The following is a 24,084-nucleotide window of genomic DNA, read 5'->3' on the forward strand; positions in this document are numbered from 1 at the left end:
AATCAAGGTCTGTCAGTCGTCACACAAGATTTTGTTGTGCAAAGTTTGATACAGTCACGTAGATGAAGCCAAATGAGTGTGTGCTGTGAGCTAAAGGAGCCAAATCCAATTTAAGAAATTGCTGAATATCCAGATTTAAGATGCCAAAATCCACAGACATTTTTTTTATTTATATAAACTATTTGGATTTGACATGTGTTAATGCAAAGTTTTTTTGTGTGCTCAAACAGCTGATGTCAGATGTTATAGTGGTGATATTAACACTCCAAATGTTATCTTTTAGTTTATTATTCACCAAAGTGACACCTGCTCAGAAAAAAATGACTTTACTTTGGAGTTAATGAGCTAGAAATAAATGTAATCATTTCAAAATACTGGTAAAAGTGTAGTATTTTGCTAATTTGGATATACTACATAGTCAAAAGTATGTGGACTCATGAACATTACACCCAAATGTGACTGATGAACATCTCATTATAAAACTATGGGCATTAATCTGCTGCAGTAACAGTCTCCACTCTTCTGGGAACCCTCTCAACAAGATTTTGGACCCTGGCTGCAGAGATTTGCAGCTATTCATCATCAAGAGAGTCTGCAGGGCAGTCAAGTTCTTCCACACCAAACTCTAAAAAAAACCTTTCTTTATTGGCCTCATTTGCATGAGGACACTGTAGAGGAGGGAGGAAGAGGAAGGGGCCTTCACCAGACTGTTGCAACAAAGTTGGAAGAACACAATTGTGTAAAATATCTCTGGATGTTGTAACATTGAGATTTCCCTTCGTTGGTACTAAGGGACCGAGACCAAACCATGAAAAACAGCCACAGACCATAATTACGTAAACATATGCAGGGTTGTTGACATATTTTTGGCCGTATACTGTAAAATATAGCCTCAAGTTGCACAGCAAGGACAATTCAGATTTTACAATCTCAAATACTTTGTTTTTATGGGAAACTCACACTCAAAATGCAAGTTGGTGAGTTGGTTTCTTCTCCACTGCAGACTGACTCTCACAGGAACAAGATCGCCCTCTGCTGGTCTCAGTGGAAACAGTCACCTCATTCACTGGTGTTACTTCACAGGTGTTTTTATCCAGCTGCTGACATCGTTTGTGTTTTCCCTCCACCACCAGATGTACACAAACTCTAAATCCTCCTCTTTGTGTTTAATCATTTTTAATCTGCTATCCCTCAGTGCCTTTAGTTTTATTTTTTTTTAATACATATAAAAAAAAAGAGAAGATCAAAGCAACTGATGCTGGCATCCAGACAGACCCCCCATCCCCTTCCCTCCCTTTGCTAAAATAAAAATCACCAGTTTGGTTTGGATTTGGTTGACAGCACAAAACTGGATTTTATGAGGACAGGAGGAGGAGCAGGAGAGTCTGGCTTCACAGCGAGCCACAGTCGGAGGTACAACAGATGTTCACAAGACACAGGAATGTATTTGTCATTTGTTGTCTGGGTTTTTCCGTTAATGATTGTGTATTCGTCATTGGTTCCTGTTTTCTTCTGTATTCTGCATGCAATATCTCCGTATGTATCATCTTTTGTGGTTTTATGATTATTTCAGGTCATTTCTTGCCTTTTTTTATTGTCAAAGTCTCACAATCATAACATTTCTGCTTCAAAATGGCATCAAACAGGTCTAACTTTAATCTTTCTTTACTCCATTTCAGCTGTTTGTTACTTTGAGATGATGTATAGTATTGTATACTGCAAAAACACATAAAAAAAAACTCCTCTGGTTTCCTACTCCTCTTCAGGAACAAAAGGTCCATTACAAGTCAAAAAAGTAACACAATGTACCAGTGAGATTCATTTGTCCACCCTGAATTTTCATCTTTTAGCGGCAGTTAATAAGAACGTAATCGAATGGGAACACAAGAAACAGGTTGCGCCTGGTTCCTCAAGGTTGCATCGTGACATTTCAAGTATTGTGAATCAGATAAATGCCACTTTGATGTTGATAAGTAGGTTGTAACTGGCCTCTTCAACTGCTTCTTTAATCTGCCACATTTTTTTTCCTTCCACTCTTCAATTTGACAAACAGGATTTGAACTGAAGCCTCCCACACAGTAAACAGCCAACAGTGAGCTGCAAGTAGCTGCAGGAGATATTTACCACTGTATGTGTTTACACCTCATGCAATCTGAAACAGCAGCTGCCAGTAGTCCATTCTTCTTCTACTGCTGCAGAAATGTCACCAAATGTAAACAACAGCTTGTTTGTCAAACATGGAAACTAGCAATAATCTCGCTCAGACTGGAAGTCAGGTCGTAGTGCAGCGATAGCAGCGACCCCGATATGGTGACCTCAGTCCGCCGGGCTGCTCGGGTTCACTTGGCCATGTAGGCCGCCACTTCCTTCTCCAGACTCTGGGCGAAGCGGTGGTTGAGGAAGAGGAGCTGCCCGTGAGGCAGCAGGCGGCTGAGCAGAACGTCGATACGGTTGCTCTTCAGCAGGACCTGGAGAGAAAACGTTGTTAGTAATGACTTTTTAACGATCGCAGCTACTTACAGATGGTAATAAAATCTGTGCGGCTGCAATCTGCTTTCATTACTGTTTTTATTTTTTAATTTCCAGAACATGTGATGAGTTGCTGTTGTTGAGCATTTGTCAAGCAATGCTTAGTCTGTGTTCATTTCTGTTTCAATGAATTGATTCTAGTCTAATGAGGCACTTTAAACATGTCTGGATGCCACAAACGGTTTAATATGAATAGATGTACCAGACAATAAATTACTTTAAGAAAATACATCCACATGTCCCAGCTCACTTGATTACTCAAGTAAAATTTGGGATGTTGAATATGGACAAGAAGTGACAAATCAATACTCAAACCAACAATACATTAACCCGTCTCTCAATACCTTCTGATTTCCCTACCGTGTCTGTGGCTTTCAGCTTCAAACCCACTGATTCCAACCGAAGAAATGAATGAATCTTTAAAAAAAAAAAAAAACAGGCCACAAATACTGTATGTACTTTAATTTTTGCAATGACAGAGCTGAACTCTCCCATGTTAAAGGGAATCGAACGCTCCATCTTGTTACATTCAAGTACAAAACTGGTTAGAAAAGGGAGGAGACACAGCAGACCAACCTTATTCTTCAGCCAATACAGGCCAGACACAGATAACTTATTTTTACCCACCAAAATAGTAACGACAGTTGAGGTTTCTTAGAGCCGGCTGCCAGAAGATGTCCAAATGTCTCACTATTCAGATTGTTTTATTGAGCTTTTCTCTAGATCTCCATGAGAATTATATAAAAATGCCCCCCCCCCCCCCCCCCCCCCCCCCAGCAAAAAAAAAACAGCAAACATGTTTTAAAAATCAGTCAGATATTATCCAAAATCTATGAGACTGAAGTTGGAGTTCGTGGGAAAGTTAGGTAACCTAAAGTTGACATAACTACACATTTCCAGGTCTATATTCATATTCTGGGGCTCTACTGGAATATCTTAACATGCAGTTCAATAAACTCCTTATTTCTCTTATACTGGTTCTTTATGCAGCCCCTCAGTTCAGCCTCTGTCTGAAACAGGCTGATTCCAAGTTGTCACACCACTTAAAGTTGTGAAAGAGATGCACATCATAGTAACAGCATTAACACTGTTTAAAATCACCTGTTAGATTTGTGGAACCTTATTCTATTTGTAAAAATAGAAAAAGGGGCAATTTCACTGTTTTTTCTCCATCCAGAACACATCAGACCAAGTCTAGATCAAGTCTCTTTGATAATCTAGTCCAGGTCTGACAAGTACAGTCTCATCAACACTTAACTATAATCAGCCCAACCATCATAATTTAATTAAAAAATTTTGGGCTATGTAAAAATATGCAAATATTTATCCCTTGCTGCTATTTGGAGCTGCTGTTACATTAAGTTTCCTAGTGCAGCTTTTGGTGCCAAATTTTTTTAATACTTTGCCAGCTGTTTATTTTAATTTCTAAAAGGGTCCCAGTCACATCTAGAAGATGAAAATCTGTCGGGTTTGGGGTTTTCCTCACCTCGCTCCCCTGCCCCAACATGTGCAGGTGCTCCAGGCAGTGTCGCGTCAGGTTGCGCAGCGTTCCTTCAGCCAGCAGAAGGTTCTCGTGGGGCTCGCAGACCAGAGCGAAGCCCAAACTCTGGACGCCCAGCCACAGCACACTCATCTCCTCAGAGAAGGGGTCTCCAGCCCTCAGCCGCACCACGCCGCTGTCAGCCTCCTGCAGGGCCAGCGCCTCCTCGCCCGGCACCGTCTCCACCAGCAGCCGCCCCGACGCCTCCCGGGACAGAGACACGGCACTGCGGACCTGCCTGAGCCAGAGAGACGGTACATTCAGAAACATCGAGATCACCACTAAATCACCATTGCCACCCTCATTTTATTGGGATCAGGGCTACTAATGATTATCTTTATTATTTGGTTAATCCAGCTTTTTAAAATGTATTTAATTACAGAGAAATTCAATGAAGGAAAACCAGCAAGTCATCACCTTCAGCTCTGGGAACCTGTGATGGGAATTTCAAAAACCAAATGTAAAAATATTTGACAGATTAATCAAATATGTAAATATATGTGGAGCTCCAACTAAGGATGATTTTCATAATTGATTCGTCTGCCAAATATTTTTGTAGATTGATCATTTGGTCTTTAAAATACCAGGAAACGGTGAAAAATGTCCATCAGGTCCCAACTTGTTATCATCAAATGTCTTGTTTAGTCTGACCAACAGTCCAAACACAAAGAAATTCACTATAATGTAAGACGAGGAAAAACAGTAAATCTTCACATTTGAGAAGCTGGAACCAGAGGATATTTGGTGTTTTTGCTTGAAATGTGATTTGAATGATTAATCAGTTATCAATTAATAGTTATCGACTAATTGTTGCAGCTCTAAATGTATGCAATACGTACATAAGTTGCATCCCTACACTGGTTTAAGGGAACTGTGGTTTTAATTTGTCTAAAATTCAACTCAAAAAGTTAAAAATGTGAGAGTGAGGCTGCTGATCATCCCAACAATCTCATGTGTTTGTTTGTTGTTGTTTGTTTTAAAGGGATGACAGTTCCTCTGTCAGTGATAATACATGTGATGCCAAGACTGTAACCTGCATATGTTGGTTATAAGCCCTGGTGGAATGTACCTAAGAACATTTACTCAAATTCTGAGGTACTTGTACTTCGCTTGAACATTTCCATTTAATGCTACTTTATACTTTCTACTCCACTACATTTATTTGAAAGCTTTAGTTACGTTTAAGATGAAGATTTGACACAAAGGATAATATAACAGGCTTTTAAAGTACAACACATAGTTAAAGATGAAACCAGTGGTTTCAAACCTTTTTGGCTTTTGATGTCTTACAAAAAGCAGTGTGTAGTCGGGGTCACATTTCAGATGTCTATGAGTTGTTAACAGCTCCACCAAATAGTGATTTTTCCCTCTAAACTTCTCACATGGTTTCATTTCAATAAATGTTCAAATCATCCAATATTTCACCAAAAAATCAAAGATTAAAGAAAAAGTCCAAAAACTGAAAACAGATGTTTTCAGATCTCACAAACCCTCAGATTTATCTGGTGACCCTTTGGAGGGGCCCGACCCCTAGCTTGGGAACCACTGGACTAAACTAGCTAACTGTATATAAAGTAGTTGAAACTAGCTCCACCTCCAGCAGCTACAACAGTAACATGCTGCTCTAACACTGATGCTTCACTATTAATAATCTAATGATGTCATATATAATAATATATCAGTCAGAGGGACCAAACCACTACTTTTACTGCAATACTTTAACTACATTTTGCTGCTAATACATATGTACTTTCAATTAAGTGGGATTTTTCATGCAGGACTTTTACTTGTAATGGAGTATTTTTACATTGCTGTATTGATACTTTTACTGAAGTAAAGGATCTGAGTATCAAACATACAATATCAAACAGCCAGGCGACAAGTGACGTTTTATATCTTTAATAACATTTGGAAGATGTTTAAGTTGAGTCAGAGGCAGTGGGGTGAGCAGACACACTCACCTCGCCACCACAGCGAGCTTCTCCTCCTGCAGGAGTCGTCTCTCCTCCGGGCTGAGCTCCTGCTGCTGGGCGGACAGGACACCTTCGTCCGGGCCGAAGACGCGGGAGTAAAGCACTCTGCTCTCCCCGGGACCGAGAGCACTGACCGGGCAGACGGTGTGGATCAGGAAACAACGAACCATGTTGTCATGTGTGGATGAAAATGCCACTTTCTTTTCTGGAGCGCAGTCAGCTGATTACTCACTTCCGCGTTGGTCAGCTGACCGTTGCTTGGCGTTGTAAAAACCACGTGCCGGCGCTCGCGGACAAGCTTTATTTATCTTAGTTATCAGAGCTTTCAGCGTTTATGTACATATGTGAAAACATAAAAACAACATTAATAACATCACAAAGGTGTTTAACTGTAGATATTATAATACACTGTAGACAATATCAGTCAATATAAATAATACAATATAAAGTAAATCTGAGTGAACATTTTCTTGTACCAACAAGATGTTTAGGAAGGTGAAGGTGATTATTTGAATTTATCACTAAGTTAAATAATTTTCTCTCACACTAATATTTTGTGTCTGATATGGCTTTACCACAAAAAAGTTTAAAATCTTTAAATATTACAAATTACTCCATCTTCCTTGTTGGAAATTCCAGAGTCTATGAATGAATATAGAAATATTTTTCATTTCAAATGTTTCACTGCTGGATACAAGATGTCCATTCTCACTGTATGTGTACTGGAGGTTTCAAGTTTCCACATCACATCTGTGTAAGTTGCATGCTGGACCATGATTGGCTCTAAACTGGTTGTGATTTCACAAAGTATTCTCATAGGTACACGCCTTAAAGACACCCTCCACAAAAAATGCATCACTTTAAAATCGTTAAAATGATATACACTTTCTCCCTCATTAAAAAAATTCCAGAATCTATGAATATGCAAATATTGTTAATTTCAAAAGTTTAACCGCAGGACACAACATGTCTCCTACTTCGCTAAAAACTCAATTCTCAGTGTATGCACACTGGTGGCTCAAGTGTCCACATTACACTTGCGTAAGTTGCATATTGGACCACAATTGGCACTAATCTAGTTGTGATGTTTCAAATCATGCTCGTAGGTAAAAGGCTTAAAGGACCAGTGTGTAGAATTTAGTGACATCTAGCAGAACGAACTTGGCAGAAATGGAGTATAATATTCAGAAATATGTTTTAATTAGTCACCTAAAAATTAGTCACCTGAAAATAAGAATCATTGTGTTTTTGTTACCTTAGAATGAGCCCTTTAAATCTACATAGGAAGTGGGTCCTCTTCCATGGAGGACGCCACATTGTACCGCCATGTTTCTACAGTGGCCCAGAACAGACAAACCAAACACTGGCTCTAGAGAGGGCCTTTCACGTTTTTCACAGCCACCGTAGGTTCTCCTACATGCTTGGAAGGGGAGAGTGAGAGGGAGAGGGGTGTTCAGTTTGTTGCAATCTGCAAGGTCACCACTAGATGCCAATAAATCCTACACACTGGTCCTTTAAACTCAGATTTAAGATGAGCACAGAGACACTTTCCTCACTCAGCAGATGAATGTGAAAACAGCCTTCTAGTGTCAAACTTCTGCCTCAGAGAAGCTCAAACATCCACCTGATGGAACAAGAAGGAAACCACATTTTTGAGTGGAGGGAGACTTTAAATTTCTTTAAATTTCCTCAAGTATGACAGCACCACACATATCTAATTATGCCAACATCCACTGAAGTTACATAATTTAATTTTATAGTCTTTTATTGCTTCAGAGATGTTTATTGTGGAAGCATTTTGTAATATTGTGATTCTGAGTGCTATACAAATAAAGTTATTATTATTATTATTATCATATATATGATGACTGGTTTTATTTTTTATCTTAGTTATTTTTCTGTGCCATTTCACCATAATAGATACCTTTTTGTGCAAAAATTTCCAAAAATACAGCCTCACATCTTTGGAGACTTTGGCATGTTTTAATGTTTTTATGAACTGATTGATTTGTTTGTCAGACAAGTCAGTAGAGATCAGTTTCTATGAATGTTTTACAGCTGAATCAGACTGACCTCAACTGAACCGAATGGACCTGAAATACCAAAGAGCCAAAGAGAAGCTGTGTTTGTGAGACAGGGCTGTAGGAATAAAAGAAGATGAAAACAGGGAAGAGAGAGACAGAATGAGGCTGCAGAGAAAGTCGAGCAGACAAACAGAAGCAGCTGCTAAGCCAACAGCTGCTGCTGGTCACGCTTCTTTACTCCGAGAGGGCCTGTGCACTCTCTGTGTGAGTGTGTGTGAAGAAACAGCAGTGATGGAGGGAAAAGAAAGAAGAAAGAAAACATTCCCCCAGCTTTGTTAACATTCACTCCACTGTCCCGTTAACCTCCTAACCCTCTGCCCTGCACAGGCCAGCTGAGACTAAAACACTCTGTAACAAGTCTGGAGGACGTGACGGGTCAAGTTTGTTGGAGGATTTCATATGTTTTTTGGATGAAACCTTTCTTTCTTGAGGATATTCTGCTTGTTCCAGTGTTATAGCTGTAAGAGCTGGATGAGAGCAGCTACTTATGAGTGCATATGTTTTCAGTCGTGAAAGCAGTGAGGCTTTACATGTGGAAATGTTGGTCATTATTCAGTCGGTGCACCACTTTAGTCCAGAATAAAATATCTCAACAAATATTGGATGGATTGCCATGAAATTTTGTACAGACATTCACAATCTCTAGATGATGAATCCTAATGACTGACTTTTCCTCTACTGTCACCAGCAGGTCAAAGTCTTCAATTATTCAGTGACATCTATCGAAATATATACATTGGCACAAAATTTAGTACAGACATTCACGGTTCCCTGATGGTGAATCTTTTTTGTGATCCCCTCACCTCTGTCCCAGCAGCAGGTCGAAATGGTTCCACAACTAATGGATGATTGCCATGAAATTCGGTACATGTTTATGACTTTGGTGATCCCCTGACCTTTCATCTAGCAGGTCAGTGTTAATATCTTTAATACTTTTGTTAATGGCCAAATATCTACAAAATTATTGCTATGTGTCAGCTGGAATTTGTGTTTAGTGCTAATTAGCAAATGTTAGCACCCTAAAATGCTAAATCAAGGTGGAAGCAACACATCAGCATGTTAGCACTGCCATTGTGAACATGTTAACATAGCATTTAGCTACTTTTGACAACCTTACAGAGCCTCTAGTGTGGCTGTAGTGTGAAATGTCTTTATTACGTTACGTTACATTCATTTGGCAGATGCTTTTGTCTAAGACATCTTTGAATACAAGCATTCAAACTCTATAATCCTGACAGCTCTTAGATGGTTGAAATGTGAAATTTGGAAGTAACATTCACCATCTTCAGAGGATGAATTTTAATAACTATGTTGATCCCCTAACTTTTTTCATCTAGCCCCACCAGCATGTTGACATTTTGCCTTCAGATTTCAACCATAATCTCTTTGGTGATCCCCTGACTTTTCATCTAATGCCATCATCAGGTAAACATTTCAATGTGTTTATTTCCCTTTTAAATGGTGCCACATTTGTAAGGAACATGCATTTATGGAATGAGCAGCAGACCTGAGTATGTGGGTTGCGCCCATGAAAAATTTGCCAAATCTCTGCCAATGCCAAACAGCTTATTCTGCCATTGACTGTTTGGTGGATTGGATGATTGAAGTTTGAAGAAATAAGACGTATTGGCAATTTAACAATTTATTCATTTAACAAACAGGAGCCTCAGTAGCATGTGGAAGAACCATACACAGCCACAACAGCCTGGCACCTCCTCCTCATGCTGGTCACCAGCCTGGTCACACACCGCTGTGGGATGGCATCCTATTCTTCAACCAGCATTGTCTAAGACATCTTTGAATACAAGCATTCAAACTCTATAATCCTGACAGCTCTTTGATGGTTGAAATATGAAATCTGGTAGTAACATTCACCGTCTTCAGAGGATGAATTTTAATAACTATGTTGATCCCCTAACTTTTTTCATCTAGTCCCACCAGCACGTTGACATTTTGCCTTCAGATTTCAACCATAATCTCTTTGGTGATCCCCTGACTTTTCATCTAATGCCATCATCAGGTAAACATTTCAATGTGTCCAAAACTTTTCTCCAGGACTGATGTCAGTTTAAATAGATCCTCCAAGGAACCAAGTTTAACTTGAGATTAATGTTGTCTGTCTTGTTCAGACTATTTCAATAAGGACAAACAAGCAACACTTGCCAGACAAACACTGATCGACACTTAATCATTTGGATGAAATAAAGTTTCTGGGACCATTTTTGCAGGTGAAATTGCAAATTTCCTTGCTGGATCCCAGGTTTGTGTTATTGTCAAATGTATCTCAAAAACAGTTTTTGGTTTTTCGTTATCATATCCATAACATTTTGAAAAACTTCCACCTTTTATCAGTATTTGCTGTGCACACATACTGTATTCTCACTAATGAGGACAAACATAGGTGGTTGAAATGAATCTTATTTCAGTCAAGGATACTGTAGCCAATTGGTAGATGATTCAAATTAAACTTGATCCTGATTTGATCCACCATGGCCAGGAAACTAACCTGTAATGTTCAGTCTGGTAATATGGAGCTTTTCTTCTGAAAATGTGTGGGCGAGAAGTATTTCTGCAACACCCAAACTATATGTAATGATTAGCCTGGACTGGTTTGCACACATTCCCTTTCAATAATAAAGGAGTGAATGAGAGAGATCACTGCAGGTAATAATTAGCCAAAATCACTGTGAGAATCCAATGTGAAAGTGAAGCTAGAGTTTAATGTCAACTTTTCTTATTGAGGGATGTTGCAGCAGCTGTATGCACAAGATCAATATGGAGCAGCAAAAGCAGCGCGTGTGAACAATCTGAGGCCGCTCGTGTCACGAACACCACAAGAAACGTCTGAGCGAGTTTCAGTGTTTTTGAACTATGAGTCATATTTCCCTGTGATGAAATGAACAGCTGAATAAGAACAACAACAGGATGTGGGTGAAGGGAAGGCCTCATACACGAACCAATAACGGTGAAGCCCGCGACTTTGAAATAAAGGAAACTAAAGATAAAAATATCGTTTCGTCTGCTCTGCATTGTCTGCAGGGGGAAATTTAAAAAAACATCCTCAACTTTTTATGAAATCACCTCTGCCTGCATAAAACAGAAACATGTGAGTGAAAAACTAAAATAAGTTGAAGTTTCTAATCCTCAAAAACATTGAAACAAACATTCATCTCACAAAACCACAACCCCTGCACCCACCCATCCTCTGAAAACACAGTGTTATGCTCTATGCTTCACCGCCCTTGTCGGGGTGTTGGCACCTTGTGTTACAGTATGGTTTGTCAGTTTTCTGCGAGTGTCAACGGGTCAGAGCAAACAGAGGTTTAAAAGGTGACACCCAGGTTGGAGCTTTGTGTGAGGGCAGCTTTGATCGAACCAGAGCTGCCTGCAAGATCACAGGGTGGTGGTGATGGTGGTGGTGGTGGGGTTCAAACAGAACAGGCTGGGGTGAAATAGTTAAAGGAAGGGTGAGGTAGTTTTCAGGAAAACTGCTCAGTGTTGTTGCTGTAATCACTTTGACAGACAGAAAGACAGATCTGTGGGGAGCAGGTCCATCATTCACAGTGAAGATGGATGATAAGATAAATACTGTGAGAAAATAGAAATTTCTTACAGATTTTGCCAAATGTGTATCCCATGGTAGCTATCCTGCTTGTATTAAGCTTTTGTGGGCAGTGTTGCAAATCAATGAGCTGGACTATTTTATGGAAATACTGTATTTACAGGATTTTTTGAACCAAAGAAGTATCTTGATTTATTTACTTTACTGGATCAGTAACACTCACATCTGGTTATTTCATCTTTTAACAGTTTCTCAATTTAATTTCTAGAAATGTTTATTTGTCTTATACATCATAATATAGCACTATGAAAGATCTTTCTCCATATCATTCACTCCTAATCACTGTATTCTTATATACTGTATATGTGCAATGCATTTCCTGTGTAAAAGAAAGGCAAGAAGGCAAATAGCTACAACTCAAAATCTGAATGAACTTGAATAAACAATCACAAGTGTTTGCAAATTTCACTAAATCAAATTTAGGGAATTTTAAGAGCCAAAAAACTAGACAAGACAAAACAAGACTGTCTGACTAATCTGCCTAACTGGTTTGGCATCTCACTGGAATACATGCAAAACTACAACTGCAAACTTTTTCAAGCAAGTATCGAACTTCAAGTTTTTATTTTAGATTTAATAATGTGGATAGAGCACACCTACCAGAACAAGCAACTTAAATAAAAACACTATTTCAGTACATTTCTGGAGGCTCTTCCACTTTTTGCTAAATTTCAAGTGTTTCGCACTTTCTTTGCTGATTTGTTGAATCCCCAGCTCCTAATTGGATGGGTCCACTTGTAAAACCTGGCTCATTATTCTTTTTGGAGACCTGCCAAGAACTCATCTACATTTTAAAACAGACTGCTAAAGTGGAGAAGGAAGCTTGTCTTGAAAAGGCTCTTGCAAGTGTTGCATTATGTATGCCACATCTAAAAGGTGCGAGGCCCCTTAAACCTCAGAAACTGTCTTGCTCAGAAAAAGGTGCCAGCTTGAGATGAGTACAGACCCATTGACAAGTACATGTAAAGATCACTCAAACAAAATGTGTGTTTTTTTTATGATTTTGCACCTTCTTCCTCTATGCAGTCTTCCTACTCAGCTGTGGGTTTTTGTTAGCATCTGTATACTTTTGATCTTTACTGTCCTGACTGCCAACACTTTATTCCAGGTTTAAGAAGTGTCTTCAGTTAAGTCCCACTTGCACAAGACAAGACACTGACACTTGTTTCTGCTAGAAACAGTTGGCTGTAAATTATGCAAACAAATGCTTGCCCTCCCCTTTCCCATACCCACATGACCACTGGGAAACTGCCTGATTTCAAACTTTGGTTAAGCGCCAGAGGGGAGGGAGTTGTGCTTTTATAACCTCTTCTCCATCAGAACGGTCACGTGTTTACAACACGCGGCTCAGATTTTTTTTTCCCCCACTCCTGTCAGAACATGTCAGGCGAACGGCTGGCTGCCAGGTTCTCCCTCAACGGAGACAGTCTCACTGCAGAGAGGAATGCGCGTGTGTGTGAGAGTGAGTGAGTGAGTGAGTGTATACGCATGGACACGTGCTGCAGCGGATAGGCCACTCCCAAGGTCGGCTAGAGAGGGAAAATTTGAAAAAACAGGAACTGCTCTGTGTGCAGGAAAACCAGTGTCCCCGCCATGCAGAGCACAAGACCAAACAACACAGAACATGTGATACTCTGTCTAGTCCAGACCAGTGATTCAGAATTTACTTTTTTGTGAGTGTGACTCCCTTTTGAGGAAGTTGAGCCTCTGTGCTTGTTTTTTTAAGATACATCAGCACTGAAGAATTTATGTGATGTCAAGCTTATTTAGACAGGTTCAAATCCAAGACACACAAATAAGAAAAAAACATGCAGGGGGTGGAAAAAAGCCTAGATAGGCCTCTGTTATATACTTATATAAATAAGAAAAAAAACAAAACCTTTTTAAATATGCTCAGAAAGACTTTCAGGAGGAAGAAATCTGATTCAAACAAGAAGAGTAGTTCCATAAGTTAAAACTGAAAACTGACAATGATGAAGATCTGATAACTGAAAATTTACTTCTGCTTGCTTGTGAAGATGAAAATCAGACGACTATCTGGTTGAGTAAAAGTGAATCTGAGAATTAGTTTCAAAATAGGAAATGATGAAATGATCTAGAAGATTTCCCTCTATGACTTGTATCTTATATATAAAAGTGCACATTTGGAAAATGTTAATATCACAAATTGTGAGAAGTTGAGATCCTGACAAAGATTTGAAGAGTTAAACAAAAGTACTTTAAATACTTTTCATAATATTTCCTGCTTGTGGCTTTTCTTCTGAACTTTTGACTCTGCAAAACTCTGGTGCAATCAGGAGTTGGTGAGTTTTTTTTACATACTGCCATCATCCAAGTATTTTAAGCACTAATTTAGAAAAAAATAATTTGTGTGCTTTTATTTCATATCAACTTATTTTAGGCGGTTAATAACCACTGCTCTAGAGTTTGCTGAAACTGCACATCGAGGCCTGATAGCAAGTTTACAAAAATTATCTGGATAACTGAATAAAACTGGAACATTGACTGATATAAAAGACCCGCTTCAAGGCCGAAAGACCAAGTTTACACTAGCGAGTGGTAAAATTGAGATTTATGAATCATTTGGTGAATCACTGACAGGTGTTGTAGTATTTTGATTAACTTGATAGATCATAGTACTTTAGCAAAAAGTCTTTTGAGGAAATTTTTGAAGACACAATACGGTAAAAAAGTTTCATACCTAGAATGTTGAGATGAAATGGTTTCACATTACCAAGTTATTCAGGTATATTCTGCTGCTGACACAGAAGATAATTAGGGCTGTAGTCTGCTGGTCGACTGATCGATTAGTTGGTCGATATGCTCTCGTCCAACTAAATTCTCATTGGTCGAATAATCTCCGTGTTATTTTCATAAGGAGAGAAGTGCTACATCAACAGCTTTCCAGGAGTAATCCATTATTTCCTGCGGCGGGAGGGACAAACTAACAAATTACCTGTGAAAACAACGGGGGTGTATTCAAAACACCCCCGTTGTTTTCACAACTTTGAACTCGCCCAACCTAACGGAGACTGCTGGGTCTAACTGAACTCAACGTTTACTGAACGTCTACTGAACGTTTACTGAATCTATGTTTCTCCATAATGACACAACGAGAACCCCCACCAGGCCAAAAAAATATTTTTTAACATTTGATATCCGAATGAATGGATATTCATTCGATAGTGTTTGGGAGTCTCTGTGCAGCGCTGTTCCGGTACGTGAGTCAACCTCTGCCGTTGCCTGGGAAACCACTGGTCGCGTGGCTCCGTTAAGGAGTATGTTTGCGTAGCGAGCGGGAAAGAGCGAGGGGCAGAGAAGTGACGGTGGATGAGCAGGGCAGAGGAAAAGGTTAGTAGTAAGTTGTCAGTCTGGCAGTAAATGTACAGCACAGACTACAGTGTGTCAGTTAGTAAATGCTAAAAAGTCACGTCTGTTGTTTCCCCAAATGCTGGAAAAGTAAAGGGGGTTAGCTCCAAAGTTAGCAACAATGGGTTAGCATAACCTGAAGACACAAAACAGAGGAATACAGAACAGAGAAATGTGTGACTGCCAAGTTTACTATGCACTCTCATTTTTCTCTTCTTTACTTATTCTTTGATCAGACTGTGTGTGTGTGTGTGTGTTTTAAATCCTGATTGGTGAATTTCAGACTTATTTGTGAATGTTTGCTTCTTTTGTTAATGAAAAAAAAATTGTTTTGGTATCAAAACTCAGGCATCTTATTGTCCATAGTTTAAAAAAGTTTCAACAATGAACCTTGTCCAAGAAAACAACCACAGCACAAAACAGAAATTATGACAATATAAAAAGCTACATCACAAAATTTAAACGCACATTGGATCTTTATTTCATCAGCTCCCCCACGAGCCTGTAGCAAAATTCAAACCACCCCATTCATTATAGACAGACAAGGGAAGACATTTTATCTCTGAAAATGAAGGGATTCAAAGCAAAACAAAACAAACAAAAAAAAAAAAAAAAAAATCAAAAATCACCTCACTTGCTGACCTGCAGCATTCGAAAAATCTCACTGCAAAGTTAACAGGTAGTTTGTTTGCTTTGGCATCTTCTGATCCAAAATAAAATTAAAAACAAGTTACCAAGTATTGCAACTGATCAGGAAGAAAAACTCACATCAATCCCACACTTTTACAAGATGTCTTTAAAATATCCTATTTACAATTTGGGCAGCCTAGAGAAAGGCAAGCTTTTAACAAATCACAAAGTTTAAACAGGGGTCAACTCAGTTAATTAAAAGTTATATAAAAAGCAGTATCAAAAAAAAAGAAAAAAAAAGCACCTCACCATTTCAAGGTATTTAAATTAAGTGCTTAAATAAAAAGATTGGAAATGACAAAATAACAAAAAAAAACACCCAGTGAGGAGACTGAAAGACAAACTTCAGACTTGGCAGTGTGGTTTGACGATGTTCTTTTGCAATCTGGCAGTGATTTTGTGCCGCATAATAATACAAAAAAGGTAAAACAGGCAGTAGGTCCAAGTGGTTTTAAAACGATCATATTGCTACAGATCTGTTCACTGCACCTCATCGACAGTCAAGGCTTCATCATTTCACGTCTTTCCCTCTTTAAATTTGAATAAATATCCAACTTTGCTATAGTTAAATGAATCACGGGGACTTTAAAAAAAAAAAAACAAACCCCTATTGCTGGCAAAGTCCCACAAGGTATTTCCTCGTCGGCGGGGCGAGGCCTCAGGCTCTGTGAGGAGGTTTTAAATCAGTGTGTTCGGGGAGGGGGGGGAGGCAGTGTGTGTGTTTTAGAGGCAGTTTCGAGAGGAAGAGGCAGGGTCGAGCTCACAGCTTCTTCAGACGGCTGTACATGTCTCTCTTGCTGCGCTCCCCGGCCCAGGTGCGACTCTTGAGGCGAAACTTCCTCAGGTCCTCCTTGAAGTCCTCGTGGTGCATGGGCCGGTAGGACTGAGGTTCACATTGTGACTGCGCGGGAAGAGAAGGAGACGAGTTCAAAGCACTGGAGAGCCATAGCAACGGTTTCGTTCGACCATTGTTATGGAGGGACAATTGTTGACTAAATGTCTGATATTGAAAGGAGACTTGAGGATGTAACAAAAATAACCTCTTTACATGTGACATTGTTCACTTTACTAGCTTTTTCAGAACTTTCAACCACTTCTCATGGTCTTGAAAGCTCTGAAAATCCTAGTAAACAGACCTTGAGTTGAGATTTTGTCATGCATACTGATCTCAATCAACACTCATGTCTAGTCTGACTCAGTGGATGAACACTGAGCTATCTGCATGTTTCCCTTTTCATAATCACAGTTGCTACGGGAAACAGCAACAAAAACCTCCAAGCTGGCAACCCACAGGCTGAAAATGGAAAGTTATATTTGTCTTTTAAAAAAAACAAACAAACTGACCTGGAAATGAGGGAAGAAGTCTTTGTATCCACCCTTTAGGATGTAGAGCTCTGGGTAGTGGAGTTTGGGATAAACGTTCATGGCGCGGTCTCGCTCCCTGACAAAGCGGCACATTCGAGGGCCGCGCTCCGACGAGAACTCGCAGTGGAAGATGATGACGATCCGTTTCTCCGGGCAGGACGGCGTGATGGGGGTCTTGAGGAGGAAGTCCTGCACCTGATCCTCCTGGTGCAGGTTCAGAGCGCCCTGAGATGACGAGACAATATTACATAAACTGTTTAGAAACATGGAAAGATACTCTGGAGGTTAGCTAGAAGAAATACTAATCAAAAAGTACTGTAGTGGTGCAGTCAGTGAGTTACAGTGTCAAGAAAAACACCTTTTCTGAAACCTTTGTATCGTGCCACAAAATAAAAATTTCTACAGGAAGTGGCAGACATGTTGGCAGGTGTTAGCTCACCTTGATGTGTCCTCCCTCAAACTCGTAGGGGTAGCGGCAGTCGATGACAATGACTTGCTCAACTAGATGATTAAACTGTCCAGTCAGAGCTGCCACCATCTGGAGGAGCACAGAGAAACGTTACAGATTGAAAAACAAAAATTATGGCAGTAAAAAAAACCCTGCTGATTTGATTTATTAGCGTCTCTACTCACCACGTCTGAGGTAATGTACTTGAGGTCTTGATGTTTGCCCTCCACTGTTGGTAGTACGAAAGGCTAAAAACGAAAAAGGAAGGAAATTGGATTAGAAAAGTAATGTCACATAATTAAGTTACTAATATAAGCAGCCAATCACTCTTAAGTCCTCCTTACCTTGGTGTAATCTCCTATTAGCTCGTGAGAAGCATCCTCGCCGTCCAGCAGCTTCTCAATCTCAGTCTGACAGAAGGACTTGGACCTCTGGAGCAGTGAACAGCCCTGCATGGAGAGGAGGAAAGAGACTTAAGGGGGCAGTCAAGGAGAAAATGCAGTAAAAATGAGACTGTCTGTAAAACCAGTGATAACAGCCAGTCGGCCTCGGTGGGTGTTTCACAAGCCATTTCTCTCCACTTCCACTGAGGAGGGGACAGATGGTCAGTGTCTGTTTTTTGCCCTGCGGCTTTATTCTACCAACAGGTTTCTGACAGTGATCAGATTGATCACTCTCTGAATCCCAAAAGCATCAAGAGGGTTTTTTTCCCCAGCTTAAAAGCAATGGTACCACTTGTGGGGACATGTGTTTTGTTGCTTGCCTTCTTTCGTGTCCGTATGCTAAATGTGATGCTACGTCCAGTAGCTAATTAGCTTAGCATAAAGACGACGGTGTTCAAGGCAGTCAGGACTCACCATCCTTGGGGATTCAGGATCTTGTTCCGTGGTGGTGACCTGTGTTCCTGCCAGGCTGCGTCGTCTCTTCACTCTGACAGGTGTGTTTTCATCTCCAGGGTGGTCGGGACGCTTCATGGAGGGGCGGGACACCGGACTGGGCATGGACGGCGAGCGAAACAGGCTCCGCGGCCGGCAGCGGATGACTGGCTGATGACGCAGGAGAAATATCATTTGAACACAACGTTCACTTTTTGTTGGCCTTTAGTCGTCATGATGAACAATCAGAATATGATTGATATCTGTATCAGCCAATCATGTGTTCTTCTGTTGTTAGTAGAGAAACTTACAGAGTCTTCTGCTATACTGTCGGCCACCAGCGGAGCAGTGAGCAAGCTGGCCATTCCCATCGGCATCTCAGAGTCGTTCTGAAAGTGACAAATAATCTGTTATAGTACATATAATAAGTGATGGAAATGGATGGGGCTGGGGGGGGGGGGGGCTCATTGAATCATCTTGAAACTGTAGCCTCTCCAAAGGACAGAGGAATGATTACAAAAATATATACACTATCTGATAATCCCTGATGAAAATCGGTTTTAACAAGATACACATAGTTCCAAGGATGTCTCACCTCCATGTTGTCGTCGAGTACGTCCAGGAAGCCGTCATCGTCGTCGTCGTTTAGAGAGGTGGTGAGGGAGGAACGTCTCAGGAACATGGGGCTGGAGTCGTAGAACTCGAGCTGCTGCACTGGAGGAGGTGAAGACAGCTGTACAGGAGGGAAAAAAATCAATATATGAGGGTTGGAATCAGGTCACAACCTTGTGTGCTTTACAACAGGTCATAAAACTATTTAGAGTATCAGTAAGTATCAGCATTGACAAGCCATCCTTAGTAAACTGGCCAATCTAATTTTGTATTAATCTGCCGTGCTGAAGATAGAAATGTAATTATGCACAAGCTACAAAGCATGAAGTGTAGCTCTCACTGTACGTCGCTCTGACTCTTGTGATGTTTACATACCATGAGTGCTGGTGCAGAGCTGGGACGGTGGGCAAATGCGTCCTTTGACTGTCCACTGTTGAAGGAGCGCACACGACTCCGCGACACCGGCTTGGTTGGTTTCTTGAATTCAAAACCCTCCTGAAAGAAAAAAAATAAATAATTAAGTGAATCAATGCTCAACACTTTTGAGGAAGTATTTCACAGCACCTGGTTGTTACTTTGATTTAAAGCCATAACAAAAGGTCTATATCATAAGTCAATGACAAAGTGTTAATCACCTTATCGATTAACTTAAGAAAACTATATTTTGTTGTGGTTAGTCTCTTTAATACCTACAAACACTGCAAAATAAAATCTAAAGATGGACTGCCATTTAAAATGGTATGCCAAAAGATGCAATGCCTTTGCCATGGCAACAAATCAGCTTTCTGAGCCTGCATCACTATCAAGTTCTACAGTAGTTTCTGCATCTAACCAAGTCAAACATCTTCTCACTGATGTTTTTCTACCAAAAAAAGATACAAACTGCACCACTGACCTCCGGCATGTTCTCCTTGTTGTCACACTGAGATGTGGAGGAGGCGGTTGTCTGGGAGGGTTGCTGGCCAAATATTCCGTAGCGGTGAGAATCTGTTTCCTGTCCCTTCAGAGACGGGCTGTAACACAGCAGGTGGAGCTGGGAAGGAACAACAAGGAGCCAGTCAGCAGGGGCTCAGCAACTGTAAACAAGCTGTCCTGTGGTGGGTTTTTACAATAGAGGAGATTTTGAACTGATATGAAAAACTGCAGTACAAACATCTTGTTACCCAAACCAGCTGGATGTTTGAGGTTATTTTTTACTGTATTTTGAGGCTTTCAAGACATTTTTTTAAAATCCTTCTTGCACAGTCCTCCATTCTCCTGTCCCTTGGGTGTTTTGATCTTTTTAAAAAAAATTTCCATTTCAAACTCTTCTGGTTCTTCTTCCATCTTAGTGTTTTGGATGCTTGACAGCCGAATCAGGACTACAACAGGCCACATTCTGACATTATCTCTCAGCTCTTAAACATAAGCTTTTCAAAACAAGGAACACATGAGACAAATATAACAAATCTACTTACTGGCAATGAGTTGATTCTTCGAATTGGCATCTTACTATAATTGGTAGAAAGGGAGAGGAGGGAACTGTTGTCAGTACAAATTCAATTAAACAGGCAGACAGGTGGTTTCAGTTTGATGAGTAATATAGTCCCTGGAGGGCAATAACAGCCAGACACCGGGTAATAATTTTAGGTTATTAACTGGAAAGCAACTTACTCGTTGACAACTCTGCTTGACTGTTGAATGGCTCTTTCAAATCTGTAAACAAAGAGGAAAAAAAATTCAAAGTTAGAGAGAAAAAAAAGTTGAAAGAAACTGTCGGTGAATGAAAAGGAACACGTCTTTGTAATAAAATCTGCTTTGGAAAGTGGCTGGAAGGCTCTGTAACACTCTGTGCTCATAAACTACGAGACAAAGAATCTGGAGCTCTATTGAGAAAGCAAGAGGAACGGTTGGACTAGAGGAAGTTGGGTGAATGCATACAAGCAAGAGGTTGCCTTTGCATTGGAGTAATGCCCACCTGTATGCTAAACAAGTGAAGTGGGGAGCTTTAGTGTGCAGCACAGTGGTGGAGGGTGGGGAGGAAGGGCAGGGGAGGGGATGCAGAGATCAGCTAATCTACCATATGCCTGCTGGAGCCAACGCCGCCAAACCCCTTTTCTGCAAGGACCCTTTGTTTGTCAAGGGGGGAGCGTGTCCCATTCAATGCAGACCACAGAAAGGGAGGGCGGTTGTCCTCTGGGGGTGCACTCATTTCAATAACTCTGACGCAGAAAAAAAACTCCAGCCCCCCTTGTTCCTATTGAAATAACAGTGCATAGGAAGAGTGTGCCAAAAACCAGAGGGGGTGGGCTATCATTAAACCCCAAGCGCGGGGCATGTCCTCCCCCCAACCTGCAAAACTCCTAGCAACCAAACAGCTGTAAAGGAGGTGAATGAAGACTTGGTGACCAAATGCTGCTGTAAAGGAACTCGCACATCAGACGGCGGCAGATGTCTACAGAGACTCACCCAACTGAGAATTATAAAAAAAGGGGCCACCCAAGATTAGGCAGCAGATGATATGCTGACAATCTGGTCAAGATAAGACTGCTGAGCACTAATGTGTACGTCCAGTTTCCTTTCGACCAGCAGTCAAGTTTTGAGCAGATGTGAAAATTGTCTTTGTGCTCATAGGAATTGGTACAAACCAATTTCCACTCAATGTTTTTATCTTATCCATGTGTGTATTGTCAAAACTCTTGAGGATTACTTTCTAGAAAAAACATTAAAATTGCCAAAAACAGTATAGTAACAGTAACAGCATTAAAGAAACCAGACCACCATGTCTTTTCTCACTTAACCTCAAGACAAAGAAAGTTAATCTTACATGCCGCCTTATCACCTAATCTGCTTAAGGAAAAAAAAAAGAAAAAAAAAAAAGAGTGAAGCTGTCATCTTAAAGCCAACGGTAGAAACAATAATCCTATAGATGAGATATGGCGCTTGGCTCAGCTGAGCCCAAGCTCAGGGGTGGAGGAGGGGGTGGAGGGGTAAGACAAGAGGGGCACAGGCTGATTGATTAGAACAGACATGAGAAAGACAGTGCGACTTACGTGTCCTCAATTTCAACGGCATCCATGGGGCTTGGGAGATCCATGCCGAGGCCTGAAGGAAGAGATATTTATCACAGATCAATACAGGCAACAGGTGGTCCAGCACAAGAAGGGAAACTGGCACAGACAACCAGCTGACTGCTCGGGTATTTCAGCTGTTTCAAGCTGGTGAATTTACTCAACTGTAAATTTGGATTTGATTATAGATTCAACAATTAGGTGCTTAATCGATTAGTTGCCAACTATTAAATTAATCACCAACTATTTTGATTAATTATTTCCAACCTCTCAAATGTGACTATTTTCTGGTTTCTTTTGTCCTCTATGATAGTAAACTGAAGACCTTTGGGTTGTGGACTATTGGTTGGGTGGTTGGAACAAAGAAGGCATTTGAGGATGTCATCTTGAGCTTTTGGAAACAGTTAAACATTTTTTAGGCCAAACCACTAATGATTAACCAACAAAATAAACACATTAATGAATTATGAAAATAACCGTTAGTTGCAGCCCTAGATTTGAGTTTTACACTACAAACTAGTTCAATTTGTAAAAAGGAGTGATAGAAATAAGACAGAAATTCCCACAATTGAGAAGTTGAGACCTATGTAATAATATTTTTTTTCTGGGCAAAAATGCCAGATTAGTTGTTGATTAACAAATTAACAATACTCATAATCTCATGACCACATGTGAAGTTAAGTTGCATGACCATAAAATCAGGTGCCATATACATCATTTATATAGACACACACATTAGGGCCCTCAGGCATCAATTGTAATGGCTTCAATTAGCGCAGACAATAGCTTTGAGGGAGCCTCACCAGCATCAGATGAGACGTCAGAGGCAAAGGAGGGAACCTTCTCAAGGGGTGCATGCTTTCTCCTTTTCGGTGTATCACATAGGCTGTGTGGGAAAAAGATGAACAGGAAAAATCAGTGATGTAAACACTAATGTTATACTAGACTTCGCATGATAGGTAACGTTACGAGTCGAGAGGTTTTGTCAGTGGCTTTGAAAAACCGCAGCGATAGTAACTTAAGTTTTAAACGCGTAACAGGAGGGGAAAAAAACACATTAAACTTGTAACAATACCTTCCCAGTCCAGCTAAATTGTTCATGTCCAGAGCCAAATTGGTGACAGGAGACAGGACAGTCGCGGGTCCAGGGGAGAACAGATCCCTGCAGTGCGTTGTCTTTGTACTCAGCTCGGGCAAGGAGAGCAAGGAAAGCCCGGGGATCCCGTCGGGCCTACTTTTCAAAACGGATTTGTCAGGACTGTTGTTGTCAAAAACATTAACCGACTCCATTTTTGTTTTGTTTTTCTGGCTGTCCAATTTGGTTAAATCCTGCAGACGTTTTACTGCTTAGTGGAAGATTTGGTTTGAATTTCGGGTCGGAGAGAAAGCCAATTAGCAAGACGGTCCAAACATCAAGCTAACCCAGAACATTTCCAAACGTACGATCCGAAACACCGCCTGGACGTGACTCGGTGGGTTCCTTGTGGAGTAAAATTTTGATTCAGTCTTGCTACTAAAGCCACATAGTTGTTGCTTGTGTCAGAGAGCTGCAGAACAGCGTCCTCCCTCTCTGACAGCCCCTGATTTCTGAGAAATAGACACCGAAGCTGCTTGTATTTATGTTCAAACTAGCAGCTCAGGAGCGGCAATCTCTAAGCCAATCAGCGCCGTTGTTACATCCAGCCAACCAATCAGAGCGCGGATCGAGTCTGCCTGTTGTTTTCTCACCGGATGAGGGAGAAGACAGGATGTGACACAATCCTTTAAATTTTCATCTTTCTTCTCACATATCTTTTGTTCTCAGCTGTGGTGGTTATGTATGATTATGTGGTTAAGTATTTTAAGTAGAAAGTAAAAGTAAAAGTATTTTAAGTAAAAGTATAAATACAGCAATGTAAAAATGATGTACTAAAAGTAAAAGTCCTGC

General features: G+C 40.5%; 3 protein-coding genes across 4 annotated transcripts in view; 1 reads left to right on the top strand and 2 right to left on the bottom strand.

The window, feature by feature from the left end:
- Positions 1 to 1,323: 1,323 nt before the first annotated feature.
- ap5s1 (adaptor related protein complex 5 subunit sigma 1) lies at positions 1,324 to 6,320 on the bottom strand. Its single transcript, XM_042388321.1, has 3 exons — positions 6,031 to 6,320; positions 4,016 to 4,307; positions 1,324 to 2,468 (listed from the first exon to the last, which is right to left on the bottom strand). Exons 1-3 carry the CDS (start codon positions 6,210 to 6,212, stop codon positions 2,340 to 2,342), a joined length of 603 nt encoding a protein of 200 aa, XP_042244255.1. The 5' UTR covers positions 6,213 to 6,320; the 3' UTR covers positions 1,324 to 2,339.
- Positions 6,321 to 15,057: 8,737 nt separating this feature from the next.
- noto (notochord homeobox) overlaps positions 15,058 to 24,084 on the top strand; it is a 35,700-nt gene continuing 26,673 nt past the window's right edge. Inside the window, exon 1 of one of the 2 annotated variants that reach the window (XR_006091618.1) lies at positions 15,058 to 15,099. The gene's annotated coding sequence lies outside the window, so the exon portion shown is untranslated. Of the gene's footprint in view, positions 15,100 to 20,116; positions 20,205 to 24,084 lie in introns of those variants that run through there. The other variant, XM_042388064.1, reaches the window with a different exon arrangement.
- cdc25b (cell division cycle 25B) lies at positions 15,575 to 23,788 on the bottom strand. The gene is made up of 15 exons (XM_042388062.1): positions 23,233 to 23,788; positions 22,961 to 23,043; positions 22,140 to 22,191; positions 20,761 to 20,802; positions 20,565 to 20,598; positions 20,003 to 20,140; positions 19,483 to 19,602; positions 19,091 to 19,228; positions 18,807 to 18,884; positions 18,478 to 18,666; positions 17,965 to 18,069; positions 17,806 to 17,868; positions 17,612 to 17,710; positions 17,152 to 17,397; positions 15,575 to 16,708 (listed from the first exon to the last, which is right to left on the bottom strand). The coding sequence occupies exons 1-15, from the start codon at positions 23,445 to 23,447 to the stop codon at positions 16,568 to 16,570; spliced, it is 1,743 nt and encodes a 580-aa protein (XP_042243996.1). The 5' UTR covers positions 23,448 to 23,788; the 3' UTR covers positions 15,575 to 16,567.

Source organism: Thunnus maccoyii, chromosome 16, assembly GCF_910596095.1.
Source record: "Thunnus maccoyii chromosome 16, fThuMac1.1, whole genome shotgun sequence".
NCBI lineage: Eukaryota > Metazoa > Chordata > Actinopteri > Scombriformes > Scombridae > Thunnus > Thunnus maccoyii.

Coding starts and splice junctions, on each gene's coding strand:
- cdc25b (XM_042388062.1), bottom strand. CDS start 23,447: ATGGAGTCGGTTAATGTTTTTGACAACAACAGTCCTGACAAATCCGTT. Junction 18,885..19,090: donor TACTCGACGACAACATGGAG/GTGAGACATCCT, acceptor TGTCACTTTCAG/AACGACTCTGAGATGCCGAT. Junction 17,398..17,611: donor TTGAGGGAGGACACATCAAG/GTGAGCTAACAC, acceptor TCGTCATCTCAG/GGCGCTCTGAACCTGCACCA.
- ap5s1 (XM_042388321.1), bottom strand. CDS start 6,212: ATGGTTCGTTGTTTCCTGATCCACACCGTCTGCCCGGTCAGTGCTCTC. Junction 4,308..6,030: donor AAGCTCGCTGTGGTGGCGAG/GTGAGTGTGTCT, acceptor TCTCTGGCTCAG/GCAGGTCCGCAGTGCCGTGT. Junction 2,469..4,015: donor TGTTGGGGCAGGGGAGCGAG/GTGAGGAAAACC, acceptor TTTTCTCTCCAG/GTCCTGCTGAAGAGCAACCG.